Below are 15,133 nucleotides of genomic sequence, written 5' to 3' on the forward strand. Positions count from 1 at the left end.
ATTATCTCGTCATCGTACATAAATGATCTTTGTGCCGGCGCTTCTTCATCTTTTAGTTTAGACCCTCTCTTTTTGTCTTCCAGGAACAGGTGGTTTGCCCGGGTACATTTTATTGGTGGTTCCCCGCATCTTTATTGTGCCAGCAGAAAGTTTTGGATATGGTTCTGTTTCGGGGCTGTTGTGACATTTTTTTCTGACAACAGGGGTCTTTCGTTTGTTCCACTTTCCGTTTGCTTTCCGTTTAGGTACCGTTCCCCCTTTTTTTTTCGGCTGCGGTCGCGACTGTTTTGCATATACTTTTTTTTTTTCGTTACCATACAGGATAAAAAACTACCTCATTGTTGTCGTTACTGTAGCAGTGACACACACACAAGTGCACATTTTTACTTGTATTCATGCCAGCTGCGGTATCCGTTTTCCATATGTTGGTGGTGTTTTTTTTTTTTTCATTTATCTTTGTGAGTCACCTTATTTTCCACCCTTCCTTTCAAGTTTCTAAGTCTTTCCTTGGTGTTTACATTAGGTGCTGTAACACACAAGCGTTGAGGCTCACTTGCGCTCATTTTTCCGTTTTCATGGTTATTCTCGTCTTAAACCAATTAGCTAACTAAACATTCGAAAGGTGCAACCTCTGCTACCGTCCCCCTTTTTTTTTGTGATCATATATTTGGTACTTTAGCAACGTGTTGTCTTTTCTTTCTTTCGCACTTACTCACTGGCGCACTCTTTTCCTTGTTTACTTGTGCGGATGTATAAGGAGGAAAAGAAACAAGAACGGAACAGATAATAAAGGTCAACAAGGTGAGCCACCATTAAACTGATAGGTAGGAAGGAGGAGTCCTTGTTCAAATGAAGGCAGCGCAACCCGTTGTTGTGGATGTGGAAGAGACATTTGACAGCGTGGCTGAGAAGTTGTGGTGTGCGTTGCCCTCCGTGGCCAAATTCCACGCCACATTTGAGAAGACACCAATTCTTGGTGCTGAAAGCGGTAATGTGGGTGTAGTGCCACAGCAATCCTCCGTGGAGGACACTTCTGAGGCTGCGGCAGCAAAACTGGACCCACCCGTGACAATACGGGATGCAGTGGTTCCTGTTGATGAGATGCAACACCTCGCTGGTTGTGTCTACACGGCGTGCCACACGAATCCTGTGGACGCCGATGTGGAAGCTGCTGTCGCCGCGATTTTAGACAAAGGGGATGAGGAAAATTCTGTCGAATACAGCTGGGGTGATTTCCGTGAGTTTCTGGAGCGTGTCGAGTCGCAGTGGATGGAGTGGGCCGACATGGACCAGAAGTGGCTGGCAGTCACGGAAAGACAGCACATTCAGGTACTGAAGGACTTGTTAGAGTCGATAACTTATGATGTAGAACCTTTTGGACTGCTGCCACGTGACAAAGTTCTTACGATGCGTTCCACTATTGTTCACACGAAGCAGCTGCGGACTCTATTTAAGACTTTCGTTGATTTTGTGTCTCCTCCTGAGTACCCGGCGGTTTATGACAAGCTGTGGGGGCTGCTTATCGCATCTCAAAACGGCTGTGAAGTTGCGGAAGTGAGCCCAGAAACCCCTCTTGAGCTGAACTCTTTCACTAAATTCGTTCTGTGGTTTTGCCTTTCGATATTCGTAAACGCCACGGAAGCAGGATTAGTTGTGGCTGCCAAGACGTTGTGGCTCAGGCACCTCAACGAGCGAGGTGTTATGTTAAAAAAACAGTTTGTGGATGTGTGTCGCTACATGTGTAAGTTTTACAGTGTTGGTGGAAGTGATGTAGAATATTTTGAAAAATGTTGTGCCCGCAGTGAAGAAGCTCTACAGGGCTCAGACGAACTTCCCCCATTCGCACTTTTCCAACAGTACATGCAGCCCACAGAAGGCCGCATGCTGGTCGACCCGAACGATCTCTACATTCCAGAAGAGCTCGAGCGGAGTAAATGGATGGAGGAACTTTACCGCATGAATTGCAGTTCCAACCGCATTATTGTTCATGGCCGCCGGGGTGTTGGAAAGTCACATCTGGCGGCTTCCTTGGCGAAGCGGTTGGGTTGCGTTCACTTGGATGCTGGAGAGCTCGCCCTCGAAGCAGAAGCTGCAGCTCCGGCCGATCCACTCGGGGCACAGTTACGTGAATGCACGGATGCAGATGCCCCCATTTCGCTCGCAACCCTCGCAGCACTTGTACGCAAGAAGATATGTAGCAGCGAAACACGGTATAGGGGTTATGTGTTCAGCGATATTCCATTTTTTTCTAGCGAGAATGACGCGGAGAAAATCAGTTTTTTTACCGATTGTGGTCTTTTGGATGAACTTGTGCCCACCACATTTGTGCTGGTGGATTGTGAAAACGAGTTTCACCCCGAACGACTTGAGGCTACACTGGCGGCACGGGAGTCAGACCACCAGGAAGAACTGAGTCTTTTGAAAGAGGAGAAAGAAGAGGAGGCTTCTTACGAGGCACTGGCGCAAAAAATTGAGGAGTTGAAGGCGACATTGTCGCAAATTACTACAAAACAGGAGGTGGAGGGTGGTGCGGAGGCACCGGAAGGCGAGGAAGCGAACGCTCCGGAGCTGGATCCCGAGGAGGTTGAGAAGGACTTGAAACAGTTACTTGAGGATCAAACTGTACAAGAAGAGAGGAAGATTGAGCAGGCTGATTCCCGCATCGCCCGTACCAAGAAGTATAGGGAATTGAGATTAAGGAGGCTCGTTGCGCAAACTCTCTCCGAGGGATACGAAAGCGGTAATGAAATGTCTCTGACAGCATTGCCATGTTTCGAGACCGCTCTCTGTCGTGCCCGCTTGATGGGTCGGTGTTTGACGGTTGACTGTGCTTCCGTTGCGGAGGAGGCTGTTACCTACATTGTGGACACGCTGTCATTACAACCCTGCGTCAAACCCTGGGCCCTTGTTGACAAGGTGGAACGGGACCCCGAAAGGGAAGGAAGCGTATTTGATGACCCGGATATCGAGCGTCTCACGGAGGAGTTTGCCACCAACTTCGGTGTAATGACCTCAAGTCGGTGGAAGCGTTTCTGCCCTGTGACATTTGCTGAGCATGGCGTCTTGGTAGAGGGCTCCATAGCTTTCGGATGTGTGTTTCGGCAGCAGCTCTTTTACCTCGCATCCGAGGAAAAGCTTTCGATGTTTAGGGCAAACCCATGCCTCTATCTTGGTACACTTCCGCTGAGTAGGGAACCAATACTTCTTCTTTCCCTTGTTGAACCTCAGAATGATGCGCAACTTTCACCCACTGATATGCAAATATTGGTACGGAAACTGCACGAGCAACTGGATCTAACTCCCATGGCCTTTAGTGAGTTCACTACCCTTTGGGACAGTCACCGGTTGTTGAAGGGGAAGCGTGCAGAAGTGTTGTCAAATAGAACAAAGTATGAAGTTGTTGAGCGAAAGCAGCGTGCTGATCGGCTGAAGAAGCGTTTGGCGCAAGAGAAGCGAAAGAAGAAGTCTCAGAAGAGTCCTGGAAAAGGTAAGGGCAAGAAAGCTAAGTCTGTTGTGGAAGAAGTTACCGTAGAGGAATACAAGGGGTGGGAGAAGAAGGCGGAGGCACCGGAGACTATTGCCACACGCATCGCGAAAAATTTGGAAGAGAGGCTTGAACGCCAGAATACACTTGTCCCCGTTTTGGTGCACGCGTTGGACGACAACCCCCTTAGTGGGTTCGATCAACTGTTTTCAGAGAAGGTCGTACCTCGCACAGTGGTCGTACTGCAGTATGAGAAACCGACGAAGGCGGAGGATAGTGCGGTGCTGGAACCGTCAGCAGCTGAAGGGGTGGAGGAAAATAGCGGCGAAGTTCCAAAGGTTCTTCTCCCGCAAGAGGTCGTGCTGGATAAGTTGTCAGACCTTCCGGACGGTGGTGTCGATACCGTGGCTGAGGTGTCACCTCATGACGTCGCCATTCACCGTATTGTCGTTAATGACAAGGATGTGCACGCGTTAGTCACGGAAATCATGCAAGCTGTATGCCCTGGTATGGACCCTGTTGGGGTGGGCGTTGTTGATGATGCGGTGGGTGAGGATGATGAGGAAGATGCACAGGAGTTTGATGATGATGAAAACGAGGAGGATGATGTACCAACCGCAGTCAACCCCGCCATCAAACCAGGAAAAACGTTCCTAAACCAGTTTGGTACCACGTTGGAGTTTTGTCCGGTGACTCTTTGCGAAAGGAGACTCTTAGTACGAGGCCAGAGTGATCACTGTCTGCAGTATCGAGGTTACGTGTACACATTTGCTTCACTGGAGGCGAAAACAAAGTTTGAGTTCAACCCCCTTCGCTACATGCGTTCCTCGTATTCGCTTCCCCCATGTCGCATGTGGATCGTTGGTCAGTCGAAAAGTGGTAAGAAGACCCTTGCACAATCACTCCACGAAGCCTACGACGTGCCGTATTTCCAATACAATAGGAAGTTGTTTGACCAATGCGTTGAAGTCGCTATGACTCCCACAGGTGGCGTGATTAGCAATATTTTTATCCCACCGCAGACTTTTGACAATCCTTATCTTGCATTAGCCGCGGGGATCTTAAAAGAGGTGCAGGAGTTTGACCCAGAGCAGGAGCGGCGCATGAAGTTGCGTGAGGAAGCTGAGCGAGAGCTGGAGCGACGCGAGGAGGCGGCAAACAATGGGGATGAAGAGGAGGATGAACTCGACGAAGAGGCCGAAGCGCGGTTGCAGGAACATTTGGCATTCGAGCCTGAAACTGAGCATGACCGTCAGTTGCGGCTAAGTGAGGCATACCTGAAGGTCGCGGGTTGTGTCACGCACATAGAGCCTTTCGCTTCGAAGGGTTACATCATGGTGTGTCCTCCCTTTTCTGACGGTGATATAGAGGTTCTATCATCCGTGGACGCTATTCCTGAGGTTACAGTGAATATGGAGGTTTCGGATGAAATCTATTTTAAACGTAACAAGGAGGCGATGAGCAGCGTAAGTTATTCTGAAATGTCATCAGGTGGTATACCAGAAGTCCGTGAGGAGCCCGTGGTTAATGAAGAAGCCAAACTTTTGAGGAGGTTAGAATATGAAGATAGGCGGAAGGAGCGTGAAGTGGCCAGGTGGCGCCGTCGCCACATTGGCGCAGATGACCCGGAGTCAGACGTAGACGAGGAGCTTGGGGACGAAGGAGCTGCTGGAGGTGGGAACGATGAAAGCCAAGAGGATGAAGCTAATGAGCGTCCATTTGATCAAGATTTGATCGTGGAAAAAGAAGCCGTTGGAGAATTTGCGGAAGCTGTTGAGGAGCGTTCAATCCCGATGATCGTACTCAATGGCGATCTCTCCCGGAATGCCGTTTTTCGCAGGGCGGTCCGTCGGTTGAGTAGGTTTTTAGAAAATCGTCGCTCCCTTTTGCACGCCCCGCAAATTGTGCGGTATGAGGATGCCACTCGGATGCTCGAGTCAGGCGAGGCAACCCTGTCATGCTTCGGCAGCACCGATCCCGTGACGCTGTATGACCTCAGACACGGAAGTAGGCGTGTATGCAAATGGAGGCCGGATGGTGCATATCTGGAGGAGGAACCTTTGATAGAACCTGACTCGTCTTCTTCCGACGCCCAGGGGACAGCAGTTCCTGAAGGAAGTGAGGGTAAAGATGAATCAGAAGACACTCTCGATTCCGGCGATAGAAAGCCAGAGCCCCCTCAGTTAGACACGTCTTCCACGGAGGGAGACACTGAAAGTGGTGACGATGAGGAGATGAGTGAGCTGGATTCAGAGTTACTGGATGAAATCACCGAAAAATTCGCTAATCGACGTCGACGTGAATGGCTTCGTACATGCCAGCGTGTGGCCCTCCTCCATGGCCGTTTATTCTTCTTCGAGAGTGATGAAACGCTCTTACGCTACATGCAGAATCCTCTTCTTTTCATTCAACAGCCTCCGCCACAGCCTCCACTACGGAGCATGCCCGTGATTACATTTTATGACGATGACGGTGCGTATCCCCCTGAGAATAGCGGGCCGTCGAGGAAGCGATGTACCGCTGAGCACGTAGCCTTCAATCTAAACTGGATTTATCTTTCTCTTCCGAAGCTCCTCTCCTGGAGCGCAGTAAATGCTTCCTTGCTTTCTTTGTCGAGAAAAGCTATTGATGCTGTTCTTAGCGGTTCTGTGGATGATGCTTTGGTGGCCCGGTTGCTAGGTCATCGACTCAATGCGGCTGATGCTAAGCAGAACGGCGTTGTGCTCCACAACTTGCCGAGGACCCCCGACCAATACCGTCTGCTTTTGGCGTGGGGACTTAAGGTGGACAAAATATTTCAATTTGATGACAATTACAGGGACGTTGCGACCCTAATGAAGTCAACGGCCACCATTGAGAAGCAACTGACGACGGCTCGAGTATCTGTCGCCGGTCTCTCTGAAATTTGCGACTGTATTGATGGTTTCGTCGTCAACGAGGGTCGTGCAATTTTATCTCACCTAACGGGGTTCCCTATAGATATAGACAATTCATACCACACGGTAGCCGATATTGAGACGCATCTCTCACCATATCGCTGGTTCTGCCCTTACAGTTGGTGTTTGGGTGAAAACCTTGTGGACCAGGAGAAGGCTGACTGCCGTTTCGCGGCTTTGTACGATGGCCAGTACTACTTTTTTTCTTCTGAGGAGTACCTCGAGAGGTTTCTTCTGTGTCCCTCGCAGGTGACGCTTCCACCCGGATTCAAAGCCCTCCCGACCCCTCTTCCCGTGCGGGTACAACCCAGCACAGAATATGCGTTCGAGTTGGAGGGATGCTGTCCTGTTCTCCTATACGATACACGGGAAAACCGAGGCCTTCGTGGTGTATTGGAACCTGTGGCAAGGAAAGGTGACCCGTCTTGCATTGTTGAGTATGGCGGTTGCTACTACGCCTTACTTGATGAGGAAGCAGTCCGAAGGTTCCTCATGCGTCCATGGCAATATGTGGACGGAGCGAAGTTGCCGCCCTCGCGGAAGGTGCCACTACCGGAAGGTAAGACGATGTCTACCATTGATGAAGAGGAGTTCATCCGCCGTATACTTTACGACCCTGTTGCGCACGCTCTGATAGCCGTGGCGGAGGTGCGCCCAAAGTACTACGGGCTGTCGCTGGAAGAGTCTGCGCTAAAGTATATTGCCCTTCACATGAAATGCTTTAATCCCAAGAATAGTGAGATACAAGCCAAGCAGTACAAGAAGAAGTTTGAAATTTTCAGCAAGCAATCTACATTGTACAAAACTATAACGATGCATTCCAACAGTATTACGCAGAATGAAAAGTTTGCAGAGCTTTGCGATGAGTGGGAGAATTCCAAGTATGGCCGCGAAAAGGAGCTTTCAATACACTGCGGTTGTGAGACAGAGCCCGTTTGAGATATTATCTTCGTTGGAGTGTACGTTACTGTTCTTCCCACGATTGTCAGAAACGGTGAAGATGGTTATGTAAATAGATGGAAAGAAAAGAGAGGTATCCTGCATAGTATTTTGTTGCCACCCCCTTCTTTCATGTGCTACAGGTGCCCTCTGTTTAGATGTTGCTAACCCGCGCGTACATTTCAGGTAGAGCAAATATATATATATATATATATATATAGCACTGTGGCTTCATCATCTTTGGATTTTGTCTTTTTTTTTTTGCAGGCTGTTGGTGTGTCCCCTTCCCATCTCTATACCTCCTTCTTTTCTTTCTCCTTCCTTTTTGTTTTTTCTTCACTTCATACACTCTTTGAGTCGCCGTTTCATTTCGAATTACTGACCCAGCGGGGGACACGTTATTTAGTGAGTGCGTGGGGACAAAAATGCTGCGCTTCCGGGTTCGCCTCCCGAAAGGCAAGGAGCCTGTTTCCATGGATCTTGATGGCACTACGACTTGGGGTTCGTTCGTGCAATCTATCAGTTCCCTAACCGACGTGCCGTGCTCGCAATTGCGGATTCTTAGTGGGTTCCCACCACGTCCCGTTGAGGTTGGTGATGGCGCTGCTTCCATTGCCAGTGTGCTTCCGGGGGGAGGAAACGTAATTGTGCAAGTGGGCGAGGCGGATGTGGTTAAGGGGAAGACAGAAGGTCGTTACGTGCCCCCAGTTGACGGCAAGTGGCATTTTGTTCGGCGCGTTTGCCCTTCAGATAATTCTTGTTTGTTCCATGCTGCAGCTTATGTCCTCCGTAACAAGAGCCGAGTGGATGGACCGTCCCTGCGCAAAGAGTGCGCCGATATTGTGCAAGCATATCCGAATGTCTTTAATGAGAAAACGATTCTTGACCGGCCAAACCGCGAGTACGTCGATTTCATACGGAACCCAAACGCTTGGGGCGGGGCGATCGAACTTATGGTCCTCAGCTTCCTCACGCAAACTGAGATTGTTGCACTTGATTTGACGTCGTCTAATGTTTTGCACTTCGGTGAAGACAACAATTATACCGTTCGTGCCTATGTTGTGTTTAATGGGCAGCACTACGATGCTATCGCTATGAACCCCATGTTTAATTCACCTCAAGAGAGCGAGGATCAGGTCCTGTTTAGTTCTACGGATGCCGAAGTCCTTAATCGTGCTAGACGCTTCGTTGCTGACGAGGCTAAAAAGTTGCGTTTGCGGTAATCTGGTATCCGTTTAGTGCTTTCACACTGACATTATATTTTTGTATTACCTAACTCTATATGCGGTCTGTGAAGTTATGTGAACTCATTTGCAGCATGGTCGGTTAGATGTGCGTGGTTTGATCGTGTTGAGGAGGGCACCACTTCCAAACAACACTGCGAAAGGCCTATCGTTTTGTCACACCTGTACCTTAACATGTTGTTTGTGTGTAGTGGTGCGGCGTGGGATTGTTTCGTTGGCACGTTTTTTCCCCCATATTCCAGTAGGGAATGATGCAGTGGAATGGGCGGTTTGGTCCAATATGTAAGTGGGGTTTGGATGAGTGCCGTGATACTGATGCATGATCTGCCAATAACTCTCCAGTAGATGTAGGTGACTACCGCGTGGAATCGGTGTTGCCATTCCACGTGTGAACTCGTCTCATATTTTGCCTTGGTTATCGTACGGTTGTGCCCTCTCCATCCCCTCTTGTTTGTTTGTCTCACACTCACTTTCTGTGTCAGCAGTGTGAGAGTGTACCCGCGACGGTACTGACGCCAATGCAGCGTCCGAGAGAAAAGAATGCGCTCCCGCAGGCTCATGAGTGGATTTCCCCCGATTTTTGTTGCTTTTGTTCTGTGTCTAAGTGTTAGGAGTGTAAGAATTTATCCACTACTGATTTGTGTGGAGAGTGTCCACCACTTGTGCCTGAGGGGTGTACACACCACACGCGGGTAGCAGCTGTGATACATCGTGGAGGTGTCTTTCTGAGGTGTGTGTGTGTGTGTCTGCGCGCTAATTTTGCAGTGTGATTATGGCTTCGTTATCACCCCTGGAGTCAAGAAGAAACATGCAATTGTCCCCTTATGCTTCCCCGCGGCGCAACCCAATGGCAACACTCCACACGCGTGAAGCCCCTTTGGAGGGCCGTGAGGCAGAGGCTGCGTTGATATCTGCCACGCTCGCAAATGCTCAGCTGCGCGCATCACAGGCCGCCGTAGAGCAGCGCTCGGAAGAGGTGGATGATCTCCGAGAGGCCCGAGATGCCCTGGAGAGGGAAATGGCGGAAAAGGACGAGGAGAGCCAGGCAGCAGCAACATACTTTGAAAAGCAAATGACTTTGGTGAAGGAGGTGAACCGCAAACTCAAGGAAGAATTGGTTAACGAGCGTGCGACGGCTGAACTGCGTATGGAAGAGGTTGTGGGCAAAATGCAGGAGGAACTTCAAGAGCGTGATAACCTTATAGCAACTTTGAAACAGCGCCTTGAGGATGTTGAGAGTGACCTCAGAAGCGTTATCGAGTTCAGGGACGCGCGCGATGCGCACGAAAAGGAAATTAAGGAACTTCGTGTAGTTTACGCAGAAGAGTGTGAAAACCATCAGCGCAATGAGCGAGAGATGCGGCTTCAGTGCATGGAAGAGCGTGTGAGGCTTCGGGAAAAGGAGGAAAAGTATGAGCGAGAGCGGGAAGAAGAGGTTGCACGTTTAGCGCGTAGTTACCTTAGCAAAAAGACGCGTGCTATAGAAGAACAGAACAAAAGCCTTGAGACACACATCTCCTTTCTTTCCAGTGATGCAGATGCTGCGCGAAATGAAGCAGAGACTTTGCAAAAGACTAACAACGCGCTAAGGCGAGATGCCGAACTAGCATCTTCGGTGGAGACAATGCACGCAGTTCATCACGCGAAGCAGAGGAACGAGATTGCCCTCCTCAGAGATCAAGTGAGAACCACCGAAGACAACTTAAATAGTTCATTGGAAGAGTATGAGAAGCGATTGCAGAAACAGGAGAAGATTCATGCGGCTGAGATGATGAAACTCTCAAGTGAGCGTGACAAGTGGCGGTCAACCGCAGAGAATCTGCGTGCTGACTTGCTAAAGATGCGTTCAATTTCAGAAAAGTTAATCGAACAACGTTCCGACATGGAAACGTTCTTTCACCGGGCCCTGGAACAGGTTCGCCAGGAGGTGTCAGAGGAACGACGGAACGCTCCGCACAAAATTTGTTTCCGCAAGCCTCCCAAAGGGATCCCGTCTGATTTGCTGCAGCTTACGCGGGGCAGGGAGCCGCTCATGATCGGTGACCGCAGCCATGTGATGCCGACATCGCATTCCACACTTACGAAAAAGGTGGTCGATGCCAACGTGTCGTGCACAAACAGCAGCGTAGTTTCTCGTAGTGCCGACACGGGGGGCGGGTCACTTCCATTAATCACAATGTCGGGATCTCCGTTCTTTTCTCCAGCAAATGTGCTTGTGCCACCAATAGAATGGCGCAGCACCAGTCGTGAAATGCAGGCGACGAACGGCGGTAGACTCGTTGAGGAGCGTCCATTGGGAATCAGCGACCTCCTGAGTGTTCCAACTGCGCCAAAGATAAAGGACCTTCATACAGTTGATATATCGCAACTAAGTTGGTCCGATAAGGAGCGCGTATTGCAATTGTTGTTCAAGCACATGAAGAGGGGGGCTACTGCAAAAAAAACGGAAAAGCGGGTCCCCACGCATGACACGAATTTTTTGTCGATCACTCCATCTGCGACCCCTGAAGTAAACACATTTCTCACGGATTAAACAATTTAATCAACTCGTCTTTACCTCCTTTTGCATTTGGGCGCAATTTGTCTGTATCCTAGGGCGTTCTCCCCCTCTATGTTTGTTTTTGTTTTTCTGGTACGGAAACCCACGCTGTCCATGCCGATTTCCCCCCTTCCTTTTCCCCTCTGCACTGTTTGATTGGTTGTTCCCGTGTCCCTTACGGGAAGGCCCTCAATGAGAGGGAGTGTGACATGTTCCATTACTTCAAATTCTTTAATAATATACCCTTTTTTCCATTGTTTGTGTTGTGAGGTGCCTGAACATGCCTCCTTCACTCGAGGTGAGCGGAGCTATCAATGTTTCCTTCTTCCCCTTCATATACTTATTGGTACTCCACCGCATTGTACCTTTCCTGGACCCTCTTTTCGCGGCAACGCGAATATGTGTATCCGTACGTGGTGTTTTGCTGTGAGATTCGAGTGTGTAATGTTTTCGGACGGTATCATGGGGGGGGGGACCATGTACCAAATTCACTGTTTGCAAGAAAGTGGTGTCTGTCTACCTTCATTATTTTTGTTATGCGCCTGTACCCACCTGTTTTTTAAAAACCTTTCTTCTGCTTCTCACATTACTGGATAATTTATTAATGCCCTCTGATGTTTTAGGTTGCACCTAATTGGGTTTTTGCTTCGTCGTCTTGCTGTGCTACCTCTTTCTCACCCTGTTTGTTTTCAATTTCCTGTTAGTAGAGCGTAATAGGGCACTGGATGATCCCCGTGGCAGGCCGCCGCAAAGGCCTGAGTCAGGCACCTAATTTGGGGTCTGCGGGGAACAATGAGACAAACTCATCGCTTGGTGGAGGCTTCACCACCTCAACCGGAGCAGCACCTTCACCTGCTACCGCCGGGGACACACTTTCGTTTCTCGATTTCGATGACGATGAAGGACCTTCCAAGCCTTCAGCACCTGCTGCGTCAGGGAGGACGGCACCCCCAGCCGCCCCCGCCCCTGCGCAGAGCGCCCCGTCATTTCTTGATTTTGACGATGATGACGGACCCGCAAAACCACCCCCGCGATCGGAACCTCCGGCATCTGCCGCCTCCAGAGGGGCACCCGCTCAGGCAGTGCCCTCCTTTCTCGATTTCGATGACGATGCTCCTGCAAATGTTCCTTCAACACCTCAACCCTCTGCTGCGGTGTCTTTAGAAATCACTAATCGGTGGCACGAACTGCAGAAGGAGCTCCAACGCGTGCAAGTTGAGACCCTCAGTTGCGAGGAGGTGATTCGGAAGTTCGAAAGCGGCGAACACGAATTGTGCCTGGAAGTGGGGACTCTAGACGAACAAGTGCAGCAGAAGCAGGCGGCGGGGGAGAAGGCAGCTGCAGCGCGAGAAGAGTTGGAGAGGGCGCTGGAACTAAGACGCCAACAGCTCACAGAAGAGAATGAGGCAAAGGACAAACAACTATTAGTGGAGGGTGTCAATACCATGCGAGAGCGGTACGAGGACGAACTGAGTACTCTAACTGCATCTGTAGAAGACCAGAAAGTGAACCTGTTGGCTGTTGAAGAGAAGCACAGCACTATGGATGGGTCAATCAGCAGTGTTGAACTATATGAACGAGCGGTTTGTCAACTGCAAGAGAGGTTGAAGGTAACGCTGCGCGACATAAGCGCTGCGGTTTGCTTGCGAATCAAACCGTCGCTCACTAATTGCATCAGAGACACCGTAGCACAGTTTGCCCAGGAGAGGTCGGATATGCAGTGCAATGATCGGCGTAGAAGACGCGAGCAGTTGGACACTTTCCAGAAGAATGTGGATAAAGGATTCTCATCATTTTGTGAAGAACGGCGAGCTAAACATCAGTCGCGAGTGGACTCCATCTTTGGTGGAGAAAGATTTCGTTTCCAAGCAGAGGTTGAGCGACGGTTTACCACGTCTAGGATGGAGTTTATGGAACGACAGAAGGAGCTTACAGCTGAGGCAAAGAAAGGAGCGCTGATTACTTTTGAGGAGATGACGCGTCGAGCAGCCGCAGATATGGAGGTGTTTCAGAGAAAGATGAAGGAAGAACTGAGGTTGATGGAGGAGCGATATGCTGCTGAGTTGGCTCATCTTGCGCGGCTTCAGGCTTCGGAGAAGGCGGCGGCACTTCGACCCCGCTGTGAAAATGATGAGCTGGGCTCCAGCGTTACTGCCGCCACGCCTTCAGTTTGTAAGGCAGTTGAAAAGGATGTGAGGTACTTGCGGGAGCGCGTGGAACAGATTAAGCAGTCTGTCTCACTCGATATCCAGGATCTTTCTATTGCTTCACAGCACCCTAGATGTGAATCTCTCTCTGCGTTGGGGAAGGAGCGCATGCTGGCGGAACTGGAGGAAAAAGTGCGTCTGCTTAGCCGCCAGTTCGGTGCTCAGTGGCAGCGTTTTAAATCTGCAGTGGGGCCGCTGCATCAATCCGTGCAGCTGATGGTACGTGGGTTGCAGGACGGGCGAGTGAGAGCCGCTGCTCAACAACAGGAAACTGAATGTATTTATCGTGAGTGGACCCAAAGTGTTAGGAAGGAACTGTCAAGGTGTTTGACAAGTGGTGGGGCGTCGTCAGAGTCTGCGGAATTACAAAGCGGGCTTGTGTCTATGACTCGGGTAGTGGAGATGGCACGGGCGCAGGTTCAGGCTGTACTGGAGGCTCAGAGGCATCGCTCCGAGGTGCTAAGGGGCTTTAATTCCGAGGTACAGGAGAGCCTATCTGCACTTGTTAAGCAGCGCGTAGCCTCAAACGGCACCCTCCATTCTGTATTTGATGAGTATGAGCGTCTGTCCCATGCGGCGGCGGAGGTGGAGGCGAAGCGTAGGGCCCTTGAGGTGGCAGCAGAAAATTACGATCACGCGAAACAAGTATTGGAAAAGGAACGTGAAACATTCGATGGTAGGTTGAAGGTGGCGCAAGAGCTTGGCGTCAAACTCCGGATCGATTCAGAGAAACTGGAGAGGAAGGCAGCGCGGTATGCGCGCGCTCGGCTTTCTGGTGGCTCACAGTTTGTACGGGCTGTTACAATGGAAAAACCACTTCGTGATCGTCTGCAGTGCGGAAAACGTATGGAGTGGAGGAGTCAATCTCACGGACATTCGCCCAGAAAGCGGGCGGCGGATTGTGTGTCTGGCCACCCATCGCCTAGTTCCGCAGAGTACAGGCGTTCTGCAACTGCGTCAAACGGTGGAGATGTGCTCGACTTTGTTACTCTTCTGAGTTTTGATGATGCCGTGGGGCAAGGTGACTCTGGAGACTTGCAACACAAGCGGCAACCGTGCCAGTATAGAAGCACTACGTCGTTTGATCCGTCAAGTTGTGGCAGTGACGGAACGTACTTTACAACACCTTCAACTCTCAACTAATTCCGCTACGGCAGAATGGGATCCAAGCAGGGGTCGAGCATATGAACATTCTAGAATCTATAAATATGTGCACATAGATACCGAATTAGATACAATAAACGCACAGTGACGGAAGTCTACTCTCCTTTTTGGCTTTGGCACAAGTTTCACAAACATACACACAAAAACACGTGGGGTGCTTTCCCTCCTATCGAATTTATTATTATGACTGTCACTGCACCATGGCTTCTGCCCACACTGCCGGGATCTTCACCGGCAAGGAGGTTTCATTTGCTTTTTTAATGTTCAACAGCGAGGGTAATAAGCGTTTGATGTTACTGACATCTTTTTCTCTGTTATTTCGCTCTGTAGCTCTCTTTGGCAATCTGGATTTCTTTTTTTTTTTTTACGCTCTCTTCTTTTTACTCACACTGGGCTAGGAAAAGGAAAATTTAGTGGAATTTCTTTCATTTTCCCCCCTCTCATTCGTGTACAGCCGCGTCGCAGCGAATTCGTCTGTTGCTACCACGCAGCTATCGCACACGTTGTGGTTGAGGAAACGTCATCGAAGCTTCAAAGGGGAAATAAAAGAAAGCAGAGAGCGAAAGAAATCCAACGGATTAAGGGACGAAGAACGAAGTTACTAGTACTGGGAAATAACG

General features: G+C 49.9%; 6 protein-coding genes across 6 annotated transcripts; 5 read left to right on the forward strand and 1 right to left on the reverse strand.

Moving 5' to 3' along the window:
• Nucleotides 1–849: 849 nt before the first annotated feature.
• TbgDal_X10670 (hypothetical protein, conserved) lies at nt 850–7,359 on the forward strand (the record flags this gene model as incomplete). Its single annotated transcript, XM_011779936.1, has 1 exon — nt 850–7,359. The coding sequence occupies one exon, from the start codon at nt 850–852 to the stop codon at nt 7,357–7,359; it is 6,510 nt and encodes a 2,169-aa protein (XP_011778238.1).
• A 425-nt stretch (nt 7,360–7,784) lies between these two features.
• TbgDal_X10680 (hypothetical protein, conserved) lies at nt 7,785–8,582 on the forward strand (the record flags this gene model as incomplete). The annotated part of the gene is made up of 1 exon (XM_011779937.1): nt 7,785–8,582. One exon carries the CDS (start codon nt 7,785–7,787, stop codon nt 8,580–8,582), a length of 798 nt encoding a protein of 265 aa, XP_011778239.1.
• Nucleotides 8,583–8,656: 74 nt separating this feature from the next.
• TbgDal_X10690 (hypothetical protein, unlikely) lies at nt 8,657–9,163 on the reverse strand (the record flags this gene model as incomplete). Its single annotated transcript, XM_011779938.1, has 1 exon — nt 8,657–9,163. One exon carries the CDS (start codon nt 9,161–9,163, stop codon nt 8,657–8,659), a length of 507 nt encoding a protein of 168 aa, XP_011778240.1.
• A 212-nt stretch (nt 9,164–9,375) lies between these two features.
• TbgDal_X10700 (hypothetical protein, conserved) lies at nt 9,376–11,136 on the forward strand (the record flags this gene model as incomplete). The annotated part of the gene is made up of 1 exon (XM_011779939.1): nt 9,376–11,136. The coding sequence occupies one exon, from the start codon at nt 9,376–9,378 to the stop codon at nt 11,134–11,136; it is 1,761 nt and encodes a 586-aa protein (XP_011778241.1).
• Nucleotides 11,137–11,334: 198 nt separating this feature from the next.
• TbgDal_X10710 (hypothetical protein, unlikely) lies at nt 11,335–11,739 on the forward strand (the record flags this gene model as incomplete). Its single annotated transcript, XM_011779940.1, has 1 exon — nt 11,335–11,739. The coding sequence occupies one exon, from the start codon at nt 11,335–11,337 to the stop codon at nt 11,737–11,739; it is 405 nt and encodes a 134-aa protein (XP_011778242.1).
• A 128-nt stretch (nt 11,740–11,867) lies between these two features.
• Nucleotides 11,868–14,492, forward strand: TbgDal_X10720 (hypothetical protein, conserved; the record flags this gene model as incomplete). Its single annotated transcript, XM_011779941.1, has 1 exon — nt 11,868–14,492. One exon carries the CDS (start codon nt 11,868–11,870, stop codon nt 14,490–14,492), a length of 2,625 nt encoding a protein of 874 aa, XP_011778243.1.
• Nucleotides 14,493–15,133: the final 641 nt, after the last annotated feature.

The sequence above is a fragment of the Trypanosoma brucei genome, chromosome 10 (assembly GCF_000210295.1).
Source record: "Trypanosoma brucei gambiense DAL972 chromosome 10, complete sequence".
Lineage (NCBI taxonomy): Eukaryota > Euglenozoa > Kinetoplastea > Trypanosomatida > Trypanosomatidae > Trypanosoma > Trypanosoma brucei.